The 24774-nt window shown below is 53.6% G+C and overlaps 1 protein-coding gene and 1 long non-coding RNA gene across 2 annotated transcripts in view; one reads left to right on the forward strand and one right to left on the reverse strand.

Annotated features, from left to right (window-relative positions):
• SULT2B1 (sulfotransferase family 2B member 1) overlaps window positions 1-22424 on the reverse strand; it is a 32148-nt gene extending 9724 nt beyond the window's left edge. The window contains exons 1-2 of the mRNA XM_004767429.3: window positions 22178-22424; window positions 4540-4679 (exon numbers count right to left, since the gene is read on the reverse strand). Coding sequence (XP_004767486.1) covers window positions 4540-4679; window positions 22178-22248 — 211 coding nt within the window. The 5' untranslated portion in view covers window positions 22249-22424. The remainder of the gene's footprint in view (window positions 1-4539; window positions 4680-22177) is intronic.
• Window positions 15064-17452, forward strand: LOC106007319. Its single transcript, XR_001182016.2, has 2 exons — window positions 15064-15457; window positions 15953-17452. It is a non-coding gene; the product is annotated as an uncharacterized LOC106007319 (long non-coding RNA).
• Window positions 22425-24774: the final 2350 nt, after the last annotated feature.

Consider the following 24774-nt stretch of genomic DNA (forward strand, 5'->3'; position numbering starts at 1 on the left):
GATTCAGATTGTTGTGAAACCATCGCCATCCGGCTCAAAGCGGCTTTGGTCGAAACCGGCTGCTCAGGGAAGGGAAATTTGGCGATGGCCATCAGAATCACACATCCACAGACCCTTTTCCGGGGAATTCCGCATCTAGGAGCTTTTTCTACAGATATATGCGTAGGTTGTGCAAATGCTATTTGCGTGGGAGGCAGCATTGGCTATAAAGTGTGTATTGTGTATAAAGGCAAAAAGGCTGAAAACTTAGTCAATATTCATCAGTCAGGAGCTGTTTAAACAAGAATTCCCGTGCATCCAACGTTACTCAATACTATGGAACCGTACACAAACAAATGAGCAAGGAAGTTCTTGGTCCACAGTCTTAAGATGTCAGATGGGATGATGTCAAGATACGAGGAAAAAGAGGGGCGCCTGAGTGGCTCAGTCAGCTAAGCGCCTGACTCTTGATTTTGGCTCAGGTCATGATCTTGGGGACATCAGAAAAAGCCCCATGTTGGGGGCTTAAGATTCCTTCCCTCTCTCTCTGCCTCTCTCCCTCCTAAACGAATACAAGGAAAAAGAAAGCAAAAATATAAACAAAACCATAGTACAGAATGGTACCAATAGCGTGTGAACCGTGGGGGCAGGGGGAGTGACAATGTATTTAGGCACCTTTCTGTTTGCACGTACAAATTCTGTAAGGATACACAGAGGCTCTTGGTGATTGCAGAAGGAAAGAGATCTTTTGGGGCAAACCCTTTGTACCTCTTGAAATTTTGAACTATGACTGCATTACTACTACTACTACTACTTCTTCTTCTTCTTCTTCTTTTTTGAATGCATTACTTCTTAAGAACAGAATCAATACATTTCAAATTAAAAAAAGAAGCTGGGGGTGCCTGGGTGGCTCAGTGGGTTAAGCCTCTGCCTTCAGCTCAGGTACTGATGTCAGGGTCCTGGGATCTGCCTATATCCGGCTCTCTGCCCAGCAAGCAGCCTGCTTCCTCCTCTCTCTCTCTACCTCTCTGCCTACGTATGATCTCTGTCAAATAAATAAATAAAATCTTAAAAAAGAAAAAGAATTCTCTTGAAACTTGATAATCAGAAAACAAACGGTTTTGATTTAAAAAATGGGGAAAGCAGGGGCGCCTGGATGGCTCAGACGTTAAGTGTCTGCCTTCGGCTCAGGTCATGGTCTCAGGGTCCTGGGATTGAGCCCCATATTGGGCCCCCTGCTGGGCGGGAAGCCTGCTTCTCCCACTCCCACTTCTTCTGCTTGTGTTCCCTGTCTCACTGTGTCTCTCTCTGTCAAGTAAATAAATAAAATCTTTTTTTAAAATGGGGGAAAGGCTTGAACAGACATTTTATCAAAGAAGACACGTGATTGGGGCACCTGGGTGGCTCAGTGGGTTAAGCCTCTGCCTTCGGCTCAAGTCATGATCCTAGGGTCCTGGGACAGAGTCCCGCATCAGGCTCTCTGCTCAGCAGGCAGCCTATTTCCCCCTCCCACTCTGCCTGCCTCTCTGCCTACTTGTGATCTCTCTGTCAAAATCTTAAAAAAAAAAAAAAAAAAGACATGTGATTGGCCAGTAAGCCACATCCTTAAACACCAAGGATATGCAGATTAAAACCACAGTGATAGTTGGGGCGCCTGGGTGGCTCAGTGGGTTAAGCCTCTGCCTTTGGCTCAGGTCATGATCTCAGAGTCCTGGGATAGAGCCCCCCATCGGGCTCTCTGCTCAGCAGGGAGCCTGCTTTCCCCTCTCTCTCTGCCTGCCTCTCTGCCTACTTGTGATCTCTCTCTGTCTGTCAAATAAATAAAATCTTAAAAAAAAAAAAAACAGTGATAGCAATATGCACCTATTCCAATAGCTTAGAAACCAAACAAACAGACAGAAAAGCCCAACAATATCAAGTGTTGGCAAGGAATGACGCTTGGTTGACGAGCTCGCCAATGTCGCTGGTGAGAACGCAAAATGAAGCCACTTTGGAAAAAAAGCTTGGCAGTTTCTTATAAAGTCGAGCCAACCTACTTTCCGTAGACTCTGAAATCTCACGTCTGAGTATTCCCCAAGAAAAATATTTCCATGCACTTGTGTGCAAAGCTGCACATAGATGGTAGGAGTCCATCTATGTGACATTCCGGAAAAGGCGAAACTCTAGGGGCCACAAACGGCAGTGGTTGCCAGGGGCTGCGGCTGAGGGAGGAGTTGGCTGCGCAACAGTGTGAAGGGATTTGGGGGCGATGGGGCTGTTCTGTGTCTTGGTTGTGACGGTGGTTATAGGACTATGTGTCTCTCAAAACTGGGAACTCTGAGGGAAATGAAAACATGCGTCCACAGACAGGATGCCCATGTTTCTAGAAGCATTACTCGAGACAAAGCATGCAGACAGCCCAATAAATTACCAACCAGTGAATGTATAAACAGAAAATAGAACGCATACTATGGGACGGCATTCCACCATAAAAGGGAATGAAGAAACACTAACACGTGCTATGGCATGGATGAACCCCAAAAGCGTTGTGCTAAGTGAAAGAAGCCAGACATAAAAGACCCTGCATGATAGGATTCCATTTATATATAATGTCCAGAATGCGCAAATCCATCTAGTCTGAAAGCTGACTCATGGTGGCCATAGCTTGGGGTTGGGGATGTGGGGTTTTGGGGGTGATGGCTAATGGGTATAGGGTTTCTTGTTGGGATGGTGAAAATGTTCCAGAATGGATAGTGATAAAGGTTGCTCTGCTTTGTGAATACATTACTACCAGAGAACAGTACACTTTAAAATGGGCAAATTGGGGGCGCCTTGGTGGCTCAGTGGGTTAAGCCTCTGCTTCAGCTCAGGTCATGATCTTGGGGTCCTGGGATCAAGCCCCACTTCGGGCTTCCCCCGCCAACCTGTCTCTCTGTCTACTTGTGATCTCTCTCTCTGTCAAACAAATAAAATCTTTGAAAATAAATAAAATGGACAAATCGTAGGAGGTATGAATTATATCTCAAAAAATACCCCTCATGGAACTCCATGGTGAAGAGGGTGAATATCATATTTTGAAATGTCATATTTTGAAAAGACATCTCAAAAATGTCTTGAAAAAGAAATAAAGGAGTCAATTCCCATTGTTCTAGAGAAGGAAAAGCTGAAGTCTGTCCCTTTTCTCACTAAAAGTTCCTCGAGGGACTTTGAGTAAAGTCACCGGAGAACCTCTCCTTGGTTCCAAAGGGATGCTTCATCAACCCATGTGCCCCAGTCTTCTCCCCAGCCTTGCTGATCTTCCCTTGTTCCTTCAGTCTCATTAAGCTGCCTCTGACCCCAGGGCCTTTGCATGTGCTCCTCTCTGTGTAGGACACACTTTCCCACTCAAACCCCTCTTCAGCTTCCAGATCTGGACATGAACGTCTTCTCCCCCATGAAGGCTGCTCTCGTCCCCATCTCTTTTTATTTTATTTATTTGAGAGAGAGAGAGAGAGATCGAGTGAGCATGAGAAGGGGCAGGGTCAGAGAGAGAAGTAGACTCCCACCAAGCAGGGAGCCTGATTGATGTGGGGCTCAATCCTGGGACTCCAGGATCATGACCTGAGCTGAAGGCAGTCACTTAACCAACCAAGCAATCCAGGCACTCTCTCTCTTTAAGATTTTATTTATTTATTTGACAGAGATATCACAATCTCCCTGCCTGCAGAGAGGCAGAGAGAAGAGGAAACGGGCTCCCTGCTGAGCAGAGAGCCCGATGGGGGCTCGATCCCAGGACCCTGAGATCATGACCTGAGCCAAAGGCAGAGGCTTAACCCACTGAGCCACCCAGGCGCCCTCCCCCAGAGCAACTCTTGTTACCTACATTCAATGCTCCCTGCACCTTTCCTTGAGGGCACCCATTCCAACCCTAATTACATAGTAATAGAGGTGATTGCATATTGAAATAAAGTCTGTCTCTCCCAACAAATTCACAGCTGTCTTCCCTACCCACAGCTGGGTCGCCACACAGGGCAGATGATTAGTAAGCAGCTTTTCAGTGACGGAATGGAGAAAATTAAGAGCATCCCCTTCCCCCTCCCTCCCTCCCGCCTCCTTTCTTCGGCCAATATTTACCGAATCCTTATTAGGTGCCGGGCACTGTTTTAGGCTCAAAGACTACAGCAGTGGCCCAGACCCACTAAACCACCTGCCCTCAAAGAGCTCCTGTTCCAGGGAGGAAACCAGAGAATAAGTCAACAAACAAAAGCACAATATAGGTCCTCCTGGTGACAGGCGCTCTGAAGGAAAGGAGATTTAGTTAAGGGGCTGGAGAGGGACAGGGTGGAGACCCTGCTTTAGCTGGGAGGTCAGGGGAGGCTTCCCTGGGGACCGAGAGCCCACCTGGCAGGAGGAAGAAGGGACACCTGGTGGGTGGAGGGATTCATCAGGGCAAAGGCCAAGTTCAACCCTGTAAGGAGCAGTTCCAGAGCCCCACCCCACCCTACCCGACCCCCAGCCCCTCTGCGCGCCCTTCTCAGGCTCCGTGGCCGCCACCCCGGCCCCCCGCGCCTGCCACCCCGGCCCCCCGCGCCTGGCAGGTACCTGACTTGGGGTAGGTGATGATGAAGATGTCGTCATCCTTAACGTCTGCGTTCTCTACCATGCGGATGCTCTCCGGCGAGTAGATGCCAACGGGGAAGGGGACGCCCTTGTACCGGAAATATTCGCCGGACAACTTCTGGCTGTGGGAGTGTGGGGGAGACACCGTGAGCACCAGGGAGCAGGGAGGAGGTGAGGACAGGCGTCAGTTCTGGAGGTTGGAGGTGGGTGGTGGGCAGAGGACTCTCAGGGCAGGAGGGAGGGAGAGCAAGAGACAGGTGAGGGGCGCTTGGATCCCCACGGGAACCCTGGCAGCAAATGTTCCCGGAGCCTCATTTCTTCATCTGCAAGGTGGGGATGGTTTACCCAAACCCCACAACGAGACTCTGAGGTCAGGAGGGCTATTAGCTGCCTTTTATGAATGAAGAAAGCAAGGCACTGAGAGGTAGAGTGACTCCCAAAGCCACACAGCCGGTGGGACACGGAGCCCTTCACAACTGTAAAGCGGGGCTAAGTGCTTTTCTCTCCCCCACCTTTTGCCCCAACCCTTGAGGAAGAGGTTAACTCACCACCCCATTTTACCAACAAGGAAACCGAGGCCACAGAAGCTATGCGCCCTGCCCGCTCCTTCCTTGCAAGGCTATGGAGCACAGAGCCCACCATTCAAACCCAACCCAGGGGTCACCATGAAGCTGAAACACTTCTGTTTTTGTTTTTGGCTTTTAACATTTTAAAGTAATCTCTACACCCAACATGGGGCTCGAGCTTACAACCCTGAGATCGAGAGTTGTCTCTTGCTCTACGGGCTAAGCCCACCAGGCACCCCGAAGCTGAAACAGTCCGAAAGTTCAAGCCCCTCACTTGAGCTGCCTTTCCAAAGTCCCCATGATGGGTCCACAAAGCCGCAAAATGAGATGTTCTAAGGGCAAAATCCATTCAACCTGCTGTAGCTTTCCGTGACAGCCTCCCCTGGGGTCTCCTGCCCCTGGCGTGTGGGAGAGGGGTGGGTATTGGGGGCCCTCGCTAAGGTGAAGGGGAGCTCGCCCCCCCAGGGTATTTTTGGGATCTGCAGTCATGCCTGTCCTGTCCTAGCAAGGCCGCATTCCCTCTAGGCCGCTGACTGCAGGAATTCGCATCACAGCACCCCTTGTCCTTGGGCACCTGACCCGGAAAGCAAGAGGTGGAGGAGGAGGCGCAGGTCTGAAGTGTATGAATCCAAAAGCTTGTTTGTGTCATTTTTCTGGAATGTTTGGAGGGTTTGTCAGCTTTCAAAATGAAGCAAGTTGCTCTAATTCTCTTTCTTACTCTAAATAAACATCCCGCCTCTCCCTATGGCCAGAGTCACACACATTGGTTCTTTCCCTTAAGGAGAGCCCCCTTGCCACCTTCCAAACTTCCAGCCCCGCAGAATCCGATCTGCCCTTCCTGAGCTGCCGCTCTGGGCCGTTTCCATTCATGCCTCGTTAGAGTACACTGAGAACAACGCTGAACTGGGAAAAACAAAAAAAAACAAAAAACAAACCAGTATGTGTGTAAGTAGGTTATGTTGTCTGTGGATTTCACTTCGGGATGGCAAAGAGGCTATTACCAATATGCTGTTATATATAAAGAGGGTTGGGGACCACAAAAATGAAACTCAGAAGCACAGTGTTGAGTGAAGGACGGGCCGCAGGAGGGTCCGGACCCCATGATTACAATTACGGGAAGTTCAAATACAGGAAATGTGCTAGAAGTTGCTAGAAGGTGCTAGAAGTTGCTAGAAGGTGCTAGAAGGTGCCAGAAGGTGCCAGACGGCAGGACAGCAGTTATCCTTGGGGGTTTGGGAGACTGTGATGTGGGGGCTGGTTACACAGCATGCCTACTGTGCAAAATTCCTTGAGTTGTTGACCAAAGCCCCGTGTACAGCACTCTTGTGAGTTTTACCTTAACAAAATATTCAGTGAATGAATGGATAAGTAATTAAAGGGCGGGGGGGGGGGGAGACCTTCCAACTAAAACAACTATTTCTAGTAAAAAGGAAGTGGATTGTGGGGCCTGAAGAGGTTGAAAACCCAGCTGGCTTATTGACAGTTGAGCTAATGGAGGTCCCCTGAAGGCCATGACTGGCTCAGGGGGCCCCCAGGATCCTTCCTGAAGGCCTTTACCAGCTTTAGAGATTGAGGGATGGAGAGATTCTCCAAGGCCTGGCACCGGGTAAGGCTTGGAGGGGAAGAAGAGAAGCTTGAGAACTGTGTACTCTGCCTGGGGTTGCTGGAGGGCTCTAGGAGCCCAGGGGAGGCTCAGCTGGCTGGGGCCTCCCAGGGACAGTGTCCCTGTCCCGAGGTAGGCCTGGAAAGGTCTGCAGGAGAAGCTGGTGTCAGGGGCTACGGACTGTTGGCAAAAAGCCCTTTATCCCTGACTGGGGGTTGTTCTCGTGGAGATGAGGAGGGAGGGTTGGTCACCTCACAGGTTGAAGGGGGTGTGGCCCTGGGTAACTATAGTGGTACAGGCCTGAGGAAGAGCACAGCCTTGGGGCTGGACATGGCTTTGGCACTTCCTAGCCGAGCTGAGGCCCAACACTTCAACACTCTTTCTCCAACGACAAAAGGGAGACGGGAGAAGTAGCAGTGTCTTGATGGAGGGCCTAAACTCTGAAGCCAGAATATGGGGGTTTGAATTCTGTGTCCCACCCGCTGTGTGGCTTCGGGTAAATCAATGGACCTCTCTGTGCCACCTGTTTTTTTATCCATAAAATGGGGGTAGTAATAATCGGTACTTCATAAGGCTGTCGTGAGCACGTAAAAAGTACTTGAACTCACTGCCGGGAGATCAAGAGTCGCATGCTCCACCAAGAGGCAAAGTTGTAGTGACCTCACTGTTCCCGGATGACTGTCAGCTTCCCGGGTGTGGGGGGGTGTGGGCATGGAATTAGTGATGTCACTGGTTGCTAGGCAGATTAGCCCAGGGAGTGGGCGCTTGGAGGCGGTCAGTTCCCATTAGACGGATTGGCGGCCCAGTGCCTGGCTCTTGGCGCTCTCCGTGCCTTGGCCAGCGGATCTCGCCTCCCTGAGCCTCGGTTTCCTTATCTGTCCCATGAGGATAACACTCATCTCTACCTCAGGGTTCTTATCCTACCTGAGGATTAAAAGGGATAATATAGGGGCACCTGAGGGGCTCTGTCAGTTGAGAGCGTCTGCCTTCAGCTTGGGTCATGATGATCCCAGCGTCCTGGGATTGAGTTCCCGCATCAGGCTCCCTGCTCAGCGGGGAGCCTGCTTCCCGCTCTGCCTGCTGCTCCCCCTCCTTATGTGTGCACCCACTCTCTGTCAAATAAATAAAATCTTTAAAAAATGAAAATAAAAGGGATAATCTCGGAGGCGCCTGGCTCCTGGTAAACACTGGGAAAGCTGAAACTCCCTCTGGTGGGCAGCACTGTTTGGGTCTTTGATCAGACAGCCTCTCGGAGAGATGTCCTCCCCGGTTGGCAGGAGAGGAAAAGGGAGATGCTGACAGGGAAAAGATGCTGTGCCCTTCAGGAGTCCCTGAAATATTCATGGATGGCATGAATCAATCAATACGAGGGTATCTCCCTCATGCACCACCCCCCAGCAGGGAGGGTCCTCGCTCCACCCCAGGGGGTCACGTCCCTGGTTCTCTCCTGTATCTGACCCACCCAGTGCACGCGGGAGTGAACAAAGGCACTGACCAAGAAGAAAGTGAGAGAGATGGGGCCCCTGGGTGGCTCAGTTGTTAAATGTCTGTCTTCGGCTCAGCTCATGATCCCAGGGTCCTGGGATCGAACCCCAAGTCCGGCTCCCTGCTTGGCGGGAAGCCTGCTTCTCTCTCTCCCACTCCCCCTGCTTCTGTTCCCTCTCTCTCTGTCAAATAAATGAATTAAATCTTAAAAAAAAAAAAAAGTGATAGAAAGTCAAAGAGCTTTTGTGATGTCCTTTCCCCTGTCTCAGCCCTTTGCAGCCCCCTGCACTTCAGAACCCCCTGCCCGGCCCCTTCAAGATGCCCACAGCTGGGCCCCCTTGCAGGCCAGCAGTGTGCAGACCTTATCAGTGTGCTCTCAGAGCCCAGAACAGCCAATTGCTCATTAAATAAACAATCGAGGCCCAAATGCCGCCTCCTCACATGTGCCGATACTATAGACGGGACAATGGAAGGAAGGGAGAGTGATCTGACCAAGGCCACACATGACAAGTTCCAGGCAGAGCTGGGATTTGAACCTCGGCCCTGCAGGCAGTTTCTGTCCCAGTCCCGCCTTCCCTGGGTACCCCGAAACTACTCCCTGCGCTGAGCACTATTTCCACCTCCGGGCCTTTGTGCCTGCAGCTCCCCTGGCCAGGAATGCTGGGCCCGCCCTCACCCTTGTCTGTGTTTGAGGGTTCCAGGCTGGGAACGCCCCCCACCCCTTCCTGCTTGGCTGAATCCCACTGTGTGTCCTCAGACAGGTGCTGTGTGCCTTCGCTCCCCAGCTTGTAAATCAAATCTGGCCCCAGGGGGACTTGACTCTCCCTGGGTGACAAGCCTGTTTTGTTCCCACACCACGTCTGGGGCCTGGCACGGAGTTATCGCTCGACTGGAGCAAAGGAATGAAGGTGACAATGGAGCTGGATCAGTCTGGCCGCAGAAGAAACAGCAGAGAGCACGCCGGCCAACATAATGGGCCGCTGGCTGAGCTCCTGCCTATTAGCCTTCTCGAGGCTGCCGGTTCTGGTGTGCCCTGCTCCAGAGACCCTAGAACGTGAGACTAAGAATGGCCTGACACATCGACACTCCGGCCTCCCACCCCAGCCCTGGCCCTCTCTTTCTCTCTGTCCACACTGCGCCCGTCCAACTCCGGTCTCCTCCTCGCCCTCTCGCTCTCCAGCCAGGCCCTTCAGTCCCTTGGCCTCCAGCCCCTTCCACCTGTCCATCCCCGCATGTGGCCGCAGTCCCCTCAGTCCGCAGCTCAAGGTCCTCCGTGACCTAGGCCTGCCCATTCTTCTGGCCTCCTCCGACCTGAAAGACCCTGTTCTGACTTGCCTTTGGCCCCAGAAGGGGAGGAAGAACATGGGATTCGCCCAGAGAGAAAATCCATGTCAAAAACATTCATTATTGGACTTCTCCCAGAGCCCCATGAGGTGGGTATGGTGAGCACTACTTTCTGCTGGAAGACATGGAGGCCCAGAGAAGTTAATATATTTCCCTCAGGTCGCACAGCAGTCTTCCTAGGTGGTCTCAATAAGTACCTGTCAGTGTACCTCTACCCCTTCCTCTGCCACTAGAGCAGTGTGTGGGTCAAGGTCAGTGTTTTATCCCCAGGGTCTGGCACAGAGTAGGTGTGCAATAAACAAATCCATCCCTGCTTAGGATCCCCGGGCGATGAGGGCCTTGTCACCATCTCCAGAGGCAGCCCCGTCCGCAGTGGGGAAGGAAGATGGGTTGAGGGTGGGTAGACTTGGATTTGAACTCAAGCTCTGCTACCAACTAGCTCCGTGACCTTGAATACATGACTTACCCTCTCTGGGCCTCAGGATGAGGAGAGTAGGAAGGCTTCTTCCCTCCGACTGGACTTCAGTGGCCGCCTTACTGGTCTCCTACTTCTACCCCTGCACCCCAGCGACAGTTCTCCCCACTGTTAGAAACTAAGTAGGCTCTTGTCTCTCCTCTGCTCCGAACCCACCCGCCTTAACTCAAAGAAAAAGCAACACCCTGACCGTGAACACGAGGCCCCACAGGAGCTATATTGACCCTTCCGCCTTAATTTTCACCTCCACCCCTCGCTTACTGATCTCCTTGCTGGTCCTCTGAACCTTCAGGCCGAGGCCTGCCTCAGGGCCTTTGCACTGACTGCCCTCTCTGCCTTCCGCCATGCTTGGCACCCTCGCCTCCTGCCTTTGCTCCGACAGACAGCACCCCGCTGCCCCTTGTCGGTGAGGCTTCACCTGACACCCTCTTTGCACTCGAGCCCCACCCCAGCCCCTCACCCTGCTTTGTCTACACACCACCAGTGCGCTGGGCATCTTCCCAGGCGCTCTCACGGTTTATGTGTCTCCCTGATTGTTGATTGCCGTCCTTCTCTGCTTGCACGTAAGCTCCGTGAGACCAGGGATTATTTTATTTATTTATTTATTTATGGGTCTGTCTTCATTGCCAAGAGCAGCCCTCCAGTCGATATTTGTTGAGGAAGTGATATTAATACCGACAGCGATGGCTGGCACGTAGCACGTCCCTGCTATGTGATGGGCCTGGCTTCCTGCACTCCCTTGACATCCCCTCCCCACCTTGCAAATGTGAGCTGGAAGCACAGAGAGGCAGAGCCGGGATAGTAACCCAAGCACCATGGCTCCACGATTTGACCCCTAACCAGCTGGGAGCCGTTGCCCGCAGGTCTCTGGGTCCCTGCGCTCAGTGCTCCCCAGATGTGCTCCTGTCTGGGCAGGGGTGTGAGCAGTAGTCAAGGAGATAGAGGTTTGCCCCCGGGGAACTCACGTGACCTCTCAGAGTGGGACTCCCATCTCCCTCCCCTTGGCTACCAGAGTATTTAACTCCTGGGGAATATTATTATCATATTATATTATATACGGTAGTCTCACCAAACCGGCTTACTTTGTAAAGATTTATTTATGTATTTGAGAGCGAGGTGGTGGGAGGGGGGATGGGGCGGAGGGAGAGGGCGAGAATCCCAAGCAGACTTGGTGCAGAGTGCGGAGCCCCACGTGGGGCTAGATCTCGCTGCTTGGAGATCCCGACCTGAGCCGACACCAAGAGGGCTGCGCTCCCCGCACTGTGTCTCACAGGCGCCCCTGCACTATCTTATTATAAGCAGATCTGAAACCAGAGTCTCTCCCCCTCCTGGGTGTTCACCCACGAGCAACGAATGCTGATGTCCACACAAACATTTGTATTCATGTGTTTACAGTCACCTTGTTCATGATCCCTCCAAACTGGCAACAACACAGACACCGTCCAGCGGGTAAGCACGTCAACAGCGTCCTGTCCACACCAGGGGACGGCCCTTGGCAATGAGAGGAGATGACCGCCGCGACCCACAGCAGCGTGGATGCCTCTCGAAGGCGCGAGGAGGGTGAAGGAAGCCAGATTCAGTAAGGCACGTCTGTACGGTCCGCCCGGAGGACGGTGGTCCCCACGGACGTGTGCACCCCAATCCCCAGAGCCCGTGACTAAGTCACACTGCGGGGAAAGGGGGTCTCGCGGCTGCGATTCTGGTCAGGATTTCGAGATGGGGAGATTCTCAGGTGGCCCGAAATTTAATCACGAGGGTCCTTCAGAGAGGGAGGGGAGGAGCTGTGATCGCAGAAGCTGTGGTCAGAGCACAGAGTTGGGCACATATGAGCGAACCGCTGGCTTTGGAGACGGACCAAGGACCCACGAGCCACGGAATGCAGGTGGCTTCTAGGAGGTTCTAGAAGCTGGAAAGGCGCAGAAGAACCAGATTCTCCCAAGAGCCTCTGGAAGGAATGCAGCCCTGCTGCCACTCAGATCTTAGCTAAAATTGTGCTAAAATTCATAGGACAATACGCTCCCCCCTACACAGACACACAAATCAACTTTGCTCTGTATGACTTTCTTTAAAGAGCTTTTGTTCATATACATGCTCAGCGTCCATTAGCCACTATGATAACAGAACAACCTGCTGGTCAATGTCCCTCCTGGATATACCAGGGATGTGCCAAGAAGCAATGCCTGCCCATTTGCAGGCCTGCCTTAGATTTGCTGTGTGACCTGAAGCCACTCACAAGCCCTCTCTGGTCTCATCTGAAGAATGAGCAGTGGAGGGTGCCTGGGTGGCTCAGTTGTTAAACAACTGCCTTTGGCTCCGGTTGTGATCCCAGGGTCCTGCATCAGGCTCCTGGCTCAGCAGGAAACCTGCTTTTCCCTCTCCCACTCCTCCGGCTTGTATTCCCTCTCTCACTGTGTATCTCTTTGTCAAATAAATAAATAAATAAATCTTTAAAAAAAAAAAAAAAAGAATGAGCAGTGACAGGGGGATCAGGGACCTCTTTTCCTGGGACATTCCAGCCTGATGCCCAAGGAGAGCTTCCCAACCCTGGAGCTTTAGGCCTTTTTGCCAGAGGTGGGGCAAATTGATTCATTCAGCCCACAAATATTTACCGAGCACCTACTCTGCACCCTGTGCTGGGAGGTACCAAAGTGAAGCGAAATGACCAAAAAACCCAATTGTAGTTGGTGTTTGAATGGACAAAAATGAACCGAAAAATGTTCTAATGTGTGTGTACGCCCTGTGTTTTTAAAAGATTTTATTTTTAAGTCATCTCTACACTCAACACAGGGCTCAAACTCACAACCCCCGGATCAAGAGACGCAGACCATGTGTGCAAAGGAGATGACAGGATCCGGGCCTGGGATTCTGGGTTCTGCGTGGGGCTGGAGCTGCTCCCCTTCCTGGGAGTGGCCCCACGCTTCCAGCGGGAATGTGGAATGCAATCCAGCCCGCAGGATCTCTTAGCAGCCCCGCCAGCTGTCCTGCTGACTCATGGCAGCCACCTGTGGTCAACCTGCCTTTCTCTGGGGAACACTGCCAAGCCTCCCCAAGCCTGAGCCAGGTTCAGCACATCCCATTCCCCTGACACACGGTGCAGTTCCCCAGGCTGGGCTGTTCTCCGTAGCAGGAGTACCTTTCCCTCACCTCCTGAAATTCCGCCTGGAGCCCATCTGGGCAAGCATCAGCATCTCCTCTGGGCACCTCCATCCCAGTGGAATGACTCATGCCTTGGCCAGAGTACAGAGAAACAGGCTCTTTTCACTTGCCTGCTATTGGCAGGAGAGCAATTAGACTAACCTCTTTGAGAGATCAGTTGGCAACATTTTAGGCATGCAGACCACCTCCGCTAAAGCAGGAGACACCCCCTGCGAATGTGCTTGCAGCCGTTTTAACACTTAGTAACTAATTTCTTTGGCTAGTGACTTCTTAAGATCAGCCGGCCCCACTCCCAGGCTCTCTAGGAGGGAGGAGAAATTATCCTACCGTGTCCCACCTCCAAGAACCAGTATCTGACATTCTGGGCACTACCCCATCATATCTGTTGGAGGGGCAAAAGGACGTGACCCCTGGAAATTTATGGAATAGATCGGTGGCCTTGAGGGGGTGCCCAGTTAAATATATACCAGGATGTTCATTGCAAGATCATTGAGCAAGACTTGAAACAACACAGGGCTGGATAAATCCATCAGGGCCTGACAAAAATTGGAATCCAGCCATTCAAAATGAGGAGTTTATTTCTTGAGAGGGGTCCTGTGTATATTTCTTAAAACCCAGCAAACTTCAAATTTGTGCACTACGCTGTAGGTATACATCCTCTTTCTCTCTCTTTTTTAAAGAGAGAGAGAGAGCAAGAGAGCACAAGCACAAGCACAACGGAGTCTGCTTCTCTCTCTTCCTCTGAACAGGGAGCCTGATGAGGAACTTGATCCCAGGACCCTGGGATCATGACCTGAACTGAAGGCAGACGCTTAACCAACTGAGCCACCCAGGCGCCCCTAGATATTCTCTATTAAAAGAAAATCCCATAAGCAAATATGGGATTGCTTACAAGGCAATGTTCTGATGTCTACAGCTTACTTTAGAAACGTATCACAAATAAGTTCACAAATAAGGATGCTCAGATACGTGATAAGACATATATATAAGACAAATATAATAAAATATAAAATAAAATAAAACAAGACATATAAAAAATAAAATATATAATAAAAATAAAATACAATAAAAAGACATATAATACCAATAAAAATTGGGAGGTATAAGGAAGTTTGTGGATAATTCTTACAAGGTTTTTTTTTTTTTTTTTTAAATATGTTTGGATATTTTCACACTAAAAGACCGGAGGGGTAAGGAAGTGGTATTTATTTGTTAAAACGTCCCAGATACTACAAAAGGCTAAATGGTATGAAGTAGTATCTTGATTCTGTTTTCAAAAGAAATGAATAAGAAGAGATAAACGCGTGAAGGTTCATTTCTGACAGGCAGGCATTAACAGTGATGACTCCAGGGATGGGTCTGGGGTCGTCGTGAGACTAGAATTTTCCATTTCATGACTTCCCTATGTCTTGAATTCTGAACTGTGAGCACAGCGGCCAGGACAGCTATGTGCTGGCCCCTTGCCCGTGGCAGGTGGGCCCAGAGACGTCTGGGCGGTGGGGTTAATGTGGGAGTCAGAGGTGGAAGAGCCCTGGCCCACCAAACACGTGGCCACATGACCCCAAACACTTGTGGCCGCAATGGGAGCCCTCACTCAATGAATTGCGACCGCCTTAAGCACCGTGAGTGGGAGGCTGTTGAATTCTGCCAGACTTTCTTCCAAGGGCGCATGCGTCTTTTTCTTTCTCTCTTTAGAAAATCTAATTAGGAAAGTAACAAATTCTTGGATCATATCTCTATAGCTTTTGATCATCTGCATTTATTAATGGTCTCTCCCGGCAATGCCACTGCCGGCCTCAGGGGATCCCAGCACTACCAGTGTGGAGGCCGAGAAAACGGAAGGCCATCCCAGCTCAAGTTTAACGTCAGCATGAGTACAGACCTCGTAGCTTCCGCAGCCAAGTCAGGCCCCTGTGACCAAGGGCTGAACTTTCCCCTACTCTACTTCAGTTCCAGGGAACCCCACCCTGCTTTCGTTCCAAGAAAAACCGCTATACCTAACCCTGTAAACAGCCCGGCTCCAGCTAATCAGCTCATTGCAGGAAAGTCTGGAATCTTCCCTCTCTGCCCCCCCCCCCCACCTCAAGCCTCTGATAACCGCACATAAATACCCCTGCCTTAACTAGACTCGGGGTCCAAGTCCCTACTCCGCTGTGTCGGGTATACTGAGGCCCAAGCTGAAGCTTGTCGAATAAACCCCCGTGTGATGGCATCGGTGTTGGCTCCTTGGTGGTCTCTCGGATGCAAAAAGTTGGGCACAACACCAGTTTGGTGAGTAACTTAACCGCTCGTAGAAGCAAACGCAAACATTCACAGCGAGGGCTGGGATTCCCTCCCTCGCTCCCCCTTCCCCTCTCCTTCTTCTCCACCTCCTTCTCCCCCTCCTCCTCACCCTCCCTTCTCTTCCCCTACCCCCTCCCCCTTCTCCCCCTTCACCCCTCCCCCTCCTCTTTCTCCCCCTTCACCCCTCCCCCTCCTCCTCCTCCTCCCTCTTCCTCCTCTTCCTCCTCCTCCCTGTTCTTCTCCCTCTTTCCCTCCTCCTCCTCCTGCTCTCCCCGTCCTACTCCCTCTTCTCCTCTCCCCTCCCTCCTCCTCCCCTCTCCCCCTCTTCCTCTCTTCCTTCTAAAAAATATTGGTTTCAGACCTTACACCTTACCCTGCACCTTGCTTATTTTTTTAGGTCAATCGACAGCTGTCTCGTTTTGTTTAAAAATAGCTGCGAGATATCCCACTTCCCTCCTTTTTAAAATTATTTTCCTTTTGAAGGAATATATTACTCTTCAGTGAATTTTGACAGAGGCATATCCTCCTGCGATTCCCAACTCCTGGCAAGATGTAGAAAAGCCCAGCGCCCTGGAAAGTTTCCTGCTGCCTCCCCCGAATCTGCCCCCTCCTCTGCCTGAGAGGTGACCTCTGTCCCAAGTTTTCCTCAGAAATGGAGTTGTCTGGTCTTGGCCGTTCTGGAACTTTCGTCTTACAGAACGTGCTCCAGCGTCTGGCTGCTTTGGCTCAGTGTAACATCCTTGACATTCATGGGTGTTTGTGTGTATATTAGAGGTTTTTTTTCCTTTCTGTGACTGAGTTGAATTCCACTATGTAAATAAATCACAGGGTGCCTATCCATTTCCCTGTTCTAGGCTGTTTCCAGATCAAGTTATTAAAGGTGCTGCCCCCATCCTGGTCTTTGGGTGGCCCTGCATTCTCATTTCCTTGGACAAATAACCAGGAGTTGGAATTACTCAGGCATTGGATGGGGGTCATATTATTTGCATTACTGTAACTATGAGGTTTCGTCCTGATGGGGTAAAATCCCCTCTCCAGTTTCTTCCTCTCCCTCCACCTCTAGCACATTTCAAATCCACTCAAACTTTTAAATAACTTAAAAAAATTTTTTTGAGATGTATCACTTTGATGTATCACTTTCCTAAAGATAATAGTAATGGAGAAAAATCTAGCTAAAGAAATTAATCACTCTCTTCAAATTCTCAGAGTTCTTTGTACTGCAGCCCGGGCTTTGTCCCTCAAGGGCCAGTAGACTCACTGTGCCTCCATTGGCTCACACGGCCCCCACCTCTCTGAGGCCCCACTCCAGCATGGCCAGTGTTGTTCTGTTCCCACCACAAGTTCTCCCAGTTCCCTGCATACTCTATGCTCCACCACGCCTCAGAGCTCAGTGTGTGCCTTTAGCCTGAGGCTCTTTGTGATTTTTCTTTCTTTCCTTTCTCTCTAATGCTTCCTCTCTCTCTCTCTCTCTTTCCCTTCCAACATGCATTTATTAAGCTCCTACTAGGTACCTTTCCTGGCCCTTGGGTCACTCACAGCCTGGAGCCATGCCGGCCAACAGAACTTTCCAGAATGATGGAAACACTCAATTCTGCACGCCTCCCCCCCCTGGATATTGTGTGGGTCACTGAGCCCTTGAAACAAGGCCAGAGCAAAAGGGGGGCCCATTCAACAGTATTTGCTATTTACTGATTTCACCGTCACCCTGACACTTGATTCCAATGATCAGAAAGCTTTTCAGGCAGGTTGGTTTTGACTCGGGCCCGGGGAAGGACTTTCTTGAGCTGTAACGCCATGAGCCCAGAGGCAGATGTCCTCCTGATGGAAGGCTGCCCTTTCATTGGAGCAAAAGGCCACTTGGTCCCAAAGGCTTTGTGTACCGAGCATGTAAAAGATTTCATTGATAATTTTTTTCTCTTGGTTCTGTGTTGAAATGGTAGCATTTCAGATATATTGGTTAAATAAAATATAGAATTAAAATGATTTTTGCCTGTGTCTCTTGCCATTTGTTTTCTTTCTCTCTTTTTTCCTTCTTTCTTTCTTTCTTTTTTTTATGTGGCCGCGAGAAAATGTTTGCCTCAGAGGGCTCACGCTGTGCGTCTATGGGACTGCGTGAGTCTGGCAGGTGGACAGACCACAGAGGCACTGGTCCCCTCATGGGGGTGATGCCTGCCGAGGGACAGTCCTTTCCCAAAGTCTGAGGACTCCTGTCTGAGCCCTTTCTCTGGGAGGTTCGGAGCAAGGCCCTGGACCCAAGGATCTCAATCCACTCAAAGCCCTCCAGGAGCCTGGCACACGCTGAATGCTCAGGAAGGTTCTAATTATCACCATTCTTCACCCTGGCCCCACCCTTCCTGGCACCTGAGTTCCTGGCTCAGGAGGGGGTCACGGGGTTTGGAGAAGGAGGAAGGAAAAAAAATACTCTCAAACCCTGACTCAGCAGAGAGCGCTGGATCTGGCCCATCCCCCCAGGCATCACCCACTGTACCCATTTCACAGACGCAGAGCTCCAATGCCCCTGTCTGCCCCAGGGTCCCCGCCAGCGAGCGACCTGGGCAGGATCTTAACTCAGGGCTGTCTGCTCACGAACTTCACGGCTCTGGCATTCGTGTCTACAGTGGCAAAGCCCTGGTTCCTACCTCTCTCTCTCGGGGCCTCTGATCCAGGCTTCCCCAGCAACACCAGCATCTCCCTCCTTGCCTTGGCATTCGGTGCCTCCAGAGGGGCCGCCGGGAGGCCACTCTCCTTCCCATAGACACTGCCCTCCAGCCACCCGAGCTGCTCAGTCCTTTCCACCTGGCTCCTCGATGTTCCCACGTTCCCAGCCCCGAAAGAGCACGTGCACACACGGAGACACATCCCGCCCTTTGCTCCCAAGCCCACATCATCATCGGGCAGCTGGGTGGCTGCGAACATCTCCCAGAGCACCCTATTTACTAGCGGCGGCCCAGAGTCCACACCCTTCTCGGCCTGTCCAAATTCCACCCAGGCGGCGAGGTCCAATGTCCTATTATTGGTTTACTGCTTAGAACCTTTTTATTAGCGGCCCCCTCTCCTTGGGAGAAACAGTTCTGTGACTGGCAGGGATTGAGCCAATAAAATCTTTGAGTGGCTCAGCCCTCCCCAGGAAAGGAGGGGGCCAGGACTTTCAAAACCAGGGCCAGAGACCTCAGCCATAAACCGGGCGGAGATCAGGAAGGGCCTTGCGGCAGGCTCTCCAAGATCAGAGGGAGGGAGGGAGGGGTGGCGACAGCAGGTCCAAATGCGAGCTTGGCTTCCTCCGGCCTCGACTCTCTCCAGAATGGGCTGGTCATGGAGCAGCCCAGCATGCCGACACCCCAGGAAACGGGCCAGAGCAGGGACTGCCCGCCAAGCCTCCCATCGGGCCTGCCAGCAGCTGCCTCCCCCTCCTCCCCTCGCTCATCCCCAGACTCCTTTCCCGCCCGCCCATGCCAGCCGGCACGCAAGAGGCCAGGCAGCCTCACTTCAGACCCTGGCGACATCCCACCTGGCAAGCTGGGTGACCTCGGGCAACTCATTCAACCTCTCTGGGCCTCCATAGTAAGACAAGAGCTAGTCATTGGTGCTTGTTAATCCCAGACAGTGGCTGGGAAGCCCATAAGAAAGAAAGGACCAGAGGGGATGCAGAGCACAACAGTCAGGGTCCTGTCTGCCTCCTGCTGTCAAGGTTTTTCTTTTCAAATTTTGATTTTTGCCCTTGGGATCCCCGTTTTGTACACTGGACCCCTACCCAAACTGGACCCCTACCCGGCAGCAGGGAACAACACAGAACTTATAAAGCGTGATTGATGGCAAAGGCTGTGAACGAGAACGTTCCGAGCCCCGGGTCCCACTGGTGTCTCTGGGTTCCTTCTCCCCACAACTGCGACCCCCATGAAATCCTCTTCCGTGGTGGAGTTCTGTCGCGTGTGCCTGTGTTCTCCAAGCAGTATATGAGCTTTTCTGGTTTTCCAGGGGAGAGGGGGGTTGTAAAAAATAGAATCGGGTTGCAGGTGGTGTCATTAAGAGCCATTCACGCGACTATGGGTACTAATAGTCCCCATGGGAATTTTCCACTGTCCCACTGGTCCCCTCAGATTCACAGTCTGCCTCTCCTCTCCCTTCTCCCTCCCTGCCCTGCCCCTGCTCACCTGCCTTCTGGCCCTGACTCATCCAGCCGGCTTGCCTAACCTCCATTCATTCCTTGACATCATTCTCAGAGACTTGCTAGGGCCCCCAAGGGGGCCCAGCTCTGACCCTGTCTGTGAACAGGCCACAGTGTGATGCGTGGGGTGAGTCTGAAGCTGGAAGTGGGGTCAGGGAACCTAGCTGCATCTGACTCCGTGTAAGAAGGGAGTTTGCCACACAGGGAGAGAGGTCATCCCAGGTGAAGGAATGTTCAGATGCAAATCCCAAAGGTGTGAGATCGAGGCCCGGGTGGAAGTGGAGGCAAGCAGGTGGGGCGCAGGCATTGAGGAAGGTGGGGACTGTGGGAACAGAGAGGAGCTCCCACAGAAGAAGCAGGGTGAGGGGCAGGACCTCAGCCCTAGTCCTCCGTTTTAAACCAGAGCAGCTCCCTCTTGAACTCTGTGATGTATTTCTGCTCCAGAAGAAGATTCCTCTAAAGAGATCTGTGTCTTAAAAGGTTTCAGAAGCCATCGCTATGGGTGCTAGGGAGTCACAGAAAAAACTTGAGCTGGGCATGGCCAGAGGTGGATTCAGGAGATTAGAAAAAAGACTTCTCTGGGAATCCCCACAGAGGAAGTGAATATGCAAAGGCACTGAGGCAGAGAACAGGGAGGTGAGGCCAGGGAATCTCAGGGGCTGGGATGGATGGAGTACATGGGCAGGAGGCCAGACTCCAGGCAGGACCTGGAGGGCCTTGGGACTGGGGGGCAGGGAGGGAGAGCTCTGGGAAGGACTGGAGGCAGGGAGGCTGAGGTGAGGCTGGGGGGAGGGAGGGAGAGGAGGCCTGAGGGCACAGGCAGGGGGAGGGCATGGGCTGGAGAGTCCCAGCACAGGACAGTGGGGCTGGATACTCACAAGCCTCCAGGAGAGAGAGGAGGGGAGGGGCAAGGTCTGGGGGTGACCCGGGGACCCACGGGGCCATCCCCGAGATGGCAACCGGGCAGGAGGGACGATTCTGGGGAGCCCCTCGGGTCCCGCCCCAGCTGGAGATGGGGTATGTCTGAGTCGCCTGGGAGGGGCCCAGAGGAGATGGTGGGGGCCCTCATGAGGGGCATCCTTCTGGGTAGAGGGGTTCCAGAAGCTCATGGAGAAGAAAGCTGGAGGCGCCATTAGGACCCCTTAGGGGCCTACACACAGTCAGGTCTAGACGTGTCGACCGGGTGAGGGTTATTTACCCCCATTTTTCGGATAGAGAAACTGAGGCTCAAGGGGGCACTGAGCAAGAAGCGCTGGGGATTTGCTGGCCCCTGGATGTGGGGGAGCAGAGAGGAGGGAGGCTCCCAGGTGCCCAGGTCAGGGGTGAGGCCCCCCCAGAGGTGGGAGCCCAGGAGAGGGGAGCCCGTTGAGCTCTGGAGGGAGAAACTGCAGAGCCCAGAGGCCAGGAGAGCGGGAGACGAGAAGGCTGAGAGGCGGATGCTGGGGGCCTTCCTCCAGCTGGCCTGGGCAGCCTGGTGAGCGCCCTCAGCCCCAGAGCCCCAGAGCCCCTGCAGGCTTGTCTTGTCCACATCACACAGCCATCAGAAGTCAAGTCTCTGTGCCCTGGCTCCTGGCCGAGGGAGGGGCAGGCAGGGGAGGGGCCCAAAGGCTACAGCCTGGGCTGGCTGGAGGGGCCCAGAGGGCCAGTGCGGACACCCGCCTGGCAGAGGGGAAGATACTGGGGCAGCGAGGTCACCTAAGCGGCTGGCTGTGTGATCCTGGGCAGCCCGCCTGCCCTCTCTGAGCCTCCACTCGCTCATCTGGAAACGGAGCCTCGGGGAAGGGGTATCACCAAGGCTGCTGAGGACAAGAGGGACCGCAGACCTCGGGGGTCAGACCCATCGGGTTCGGATCCGCTTCAGGCTGCGTGACCCCGGTCACGCAGACACTTTCACTCTCAGCCTCAGTTTCCCCATCCGGAAAGCGGGTGTGATAAAAGCGTCTGACTCATCCCCGGGAACAAAGGGGTCCCGCTCAGGAGGTGGGGAGCACCGTGCCCTAATGTCTCCCATGAGGGCTGCCCGGGGGGGGGTGGGCATCCTCCTGTCCTTTAAGCCCCCGGGGGGCCACACAGAGCCTCTGGTTTGGGGACTCAGCTGCGTCCCCACCCCTGCCCTCCCCTGCTCTCACATCCTCCCCCGAGCTGAGCAGGTGTCCCAATCTGAGCCCCCATGAGGGAAAGCAACCCCATCCGAAGGTGCTCTGGGTGTCCAGGAGGAAAAGGGGACGATAGGCACTAAGGTTTCCTGAGAAATTACTGAGAGCCAGACTTCAGCCCCCATCAGCCCTGTGTCAGGAAGAGGCTTTTGGAAGACAGCGACCCTGAGGTCCCCGCAATGGTCCGGGACAGCTCAGGAACCCCAAGTAACTCAGCACTGCCCTGTGCCTCATTCCCTTCCAGCAGGGACGAGCCAGCTGGGTCTCGGCCAGGATTGAAGCAGCAGGGGCTGGTCCCCGGGCCCCCTTGCCAAGGCCCATGGCTCTTGTTCGGGTAATGGGTTGGGGGCGGGGATCTCCCCACTGGTGCCCAGGGCCGGGCCTCACCTGAGTTCGGAGATGTTGTTTTCATGCGTGTCCCACAGGGCCGGGATCCGGGGTTCGGAGGGCCCATCCATGGCAGGCCGGTGAGGGAAGGGAGGGGAGGACGCGCGGGAGCAGGCGGCACGGGGACCAGGTATGTGCAGCAGTGGCGTCTGCCACCAGAGGTGCCCGGCTGGAGCCTACCTCCCCGCCCAAGGGGAGGGGCAGCACCCAGCCGGTTCTCCCAGCTGCTACCCACGCCTCCAACAGCGGGGAGAGGCTGGGAGGGAGCCACCCTTCTCCGAGGGTGGGGAGGGAGGAGAGCTGATGGACACATCCCAGGAATCTCCCCAGCCACCAGGGGCAGAGTCCAGGAGGCCACTCCAGTTCCATACTGGAACCTTCTGTGTTCCCGGCCCCAGGCACACCTACCCGGGGTCTCCGTGTGCAAGTTCTCAGAGAGTTCATTCATTCATCCATTCATTTATTCATTCAGAAAATATTTCTTGGGTGCCTCGGGCCTGTCGGGCACTGCTCTAAGGGCTGGGACAGTGTTAGAACCACGTGCTCGGCTCGGGAGAGGATGGGAGAGCAGGGGAGGGCAGGGGTGGGGACGCAGCTGAGTCCCCAAACCAGAGGCTCTGTGTGGCCCCCCGGGGGCTTAAAGGACAGGAGGATGCCCCCCCCCCCCGGGCAGCCCTCATGGGAGACATTAGGGCACGGTGCTCCCCACCTCCTGAGCGGGACCCCTTTGTTCCCGGGGATGAGTCAGACGCTTTTATCACACCCGCTTTCCGGATGGGGAAACTGAGGCTGAGAGTGAAAGTGTCTGCGTGACCGGGGTCACGCAGCCTGAAGCGGATCCGAACCCGATGGGTCTGACCCCCGAGGTCTGCGGTCCCTCTTGTCCTCAGCAGCCTTGGTGATACCCCTTCCCGGAGGCTCCGTTTCCAGATGAGCGAGTGGAGGCTCAGAGAGGGCAGGCGGGCTGCCCAGGATCACACAGCCAGCCGCTTAGGTGACCTCGCTGCCCCAGTATCTTCCCCTCTGCCAGGCGGGTGTCCGCACTGGCCCTCTGGGCCCCTCCAGCCAGCCCAGGCTGTAGCCTTTGGGCCCCTCCCCTGCCTGCCCCTCCCTCGGCCAGGAGCCAGGGCACAGAGACTTGACTTCTGATGGCTGTGTGATGTGGACAAGACAAGCCTGCAGGGGCTCTGGGGCTCTGGGGCTGAGGGCGCTCACCAGGCTGCCCAGGCCAGCTGGAGGAAGGCCCCAGCATCCGCCTCTCAGCCTTCTCGTCTCCCGCTCTCCTGGCCTCTGGGCTCTGCAGTTTCTCCCTCCAGAGCTCAACGGGCTCCCCTCCTGGGCTCCCACCTCTGGGGGGGCCTCACCCCTGACCTGGGCACCTGGGAGCCTCCCTCCTCTCTGCTCCCCCACATCCAGGGGCCAGCAAATCCCCAGCGCTTCTTGCTCAGTGCCCCCTTGAGCCTCAGTTTCTCTATCCGAAAAATGGGGGTAAATAACCCTCACCCGGTCGACACGTCTAGACCTGACTGTGTGTAGGCCCCTAAGGGGTCCTAATGGCGCCTCCAGCTTTCTTCTCCATGAGCTTCTGGAACCCCTCTACCCAGAAGGATGCCCCTCATGAGGGCCCCCACCATCTCCTCTGGGCCCCTCCCAGGCGACTCAGACATACCCCATCTCCAGCTGGGGCGGGACCCGAGGGGCTCCCCAGAATCGTCCCTCCTGCCTGGTTGCCATCTCGGGGATGGCCCCATGGGTCCCCGGGTCACCCCCAGACCTTGCCCCTCCCCTCCTCTCTCTCCTGGAGGCTTGTGAGTATCCAGCCCCACTGTCCTGTGCTGGGACTCTCCAGCCCATGCCCTCCCCCTGCCTGTGCCCTCAGGCCTCCTCTCCCTCCCTCCCCCCAGCCTCACCTCAGCCTCCCTGCCTCCAGTCCTTCCCAGAGCTCTCCCTCCCTGCCCCCCAGTCCCAAGGCCCTCCAGGTCCTGCCCGGAGTCTGGCCTCCTGCCCATGTACTCCATCCACCCCAGTACCTGAGAATCCATGGCCTCGCCTCCCTGTTCTCTGCCCCTCTGACCCCAGCTCACCTATGTCTTTACCCCTTAGAGGCTTTGAACTTGGCCACAAAGTCCAATGTTCTTATGACTTACTTTTATATAACAGAAGGCCTATATGTACTTTGTTTAAAAAAAAAAAAAATGGAAGAAAGGAAAGAAAATGTCCGAACAGTCACGACCAGGTAGAAAATAAGGACCTCTGTAAGCCTCCCTCTACCCATGGAGAGAATCACCATCAACAGTTCGGTGGAGTCTTCCCAGAATGTTTTCTGTCATTTCTCTAGTATGTGCCAGAGAAAATTTGGTTGGTTGAATAAATACAAAATGGTTGCCATTTAAAATTAGATTTCCAAGGGGCACCTGGGTGGCTCAGTTAAGTGTCTGCCTTTGGCTCAGCTCACAATCCAAGGGTCCTTGATTGAAGGACCAAAGGACCAAGGGATTGAATCCGCATTAGGTTCCTTGTGAAGGAGAATGTGGAGAGCCTACTTCTCCCACTCCCTCTCCTTCTGCCGCTCTCTCTCTCAAATAAAGAAAATATTT

Source organism: Mustela putorius, unplaced genomic scaffold, assembly GCF_011764305.1.
Source record: "Mustela putorius furo isolate JIRA1106 unplaced genomic scaffold, ASM1176430v1.1 tig00000196_pilon_pilon_pilon, whole genome shotgun sequence".
Taxonomy (NCBI): Eukaryota; Metazoa; Chordata; class Mammalia; order Carnivora; family Mustelidae; genus Mustela; species Mustela putorius.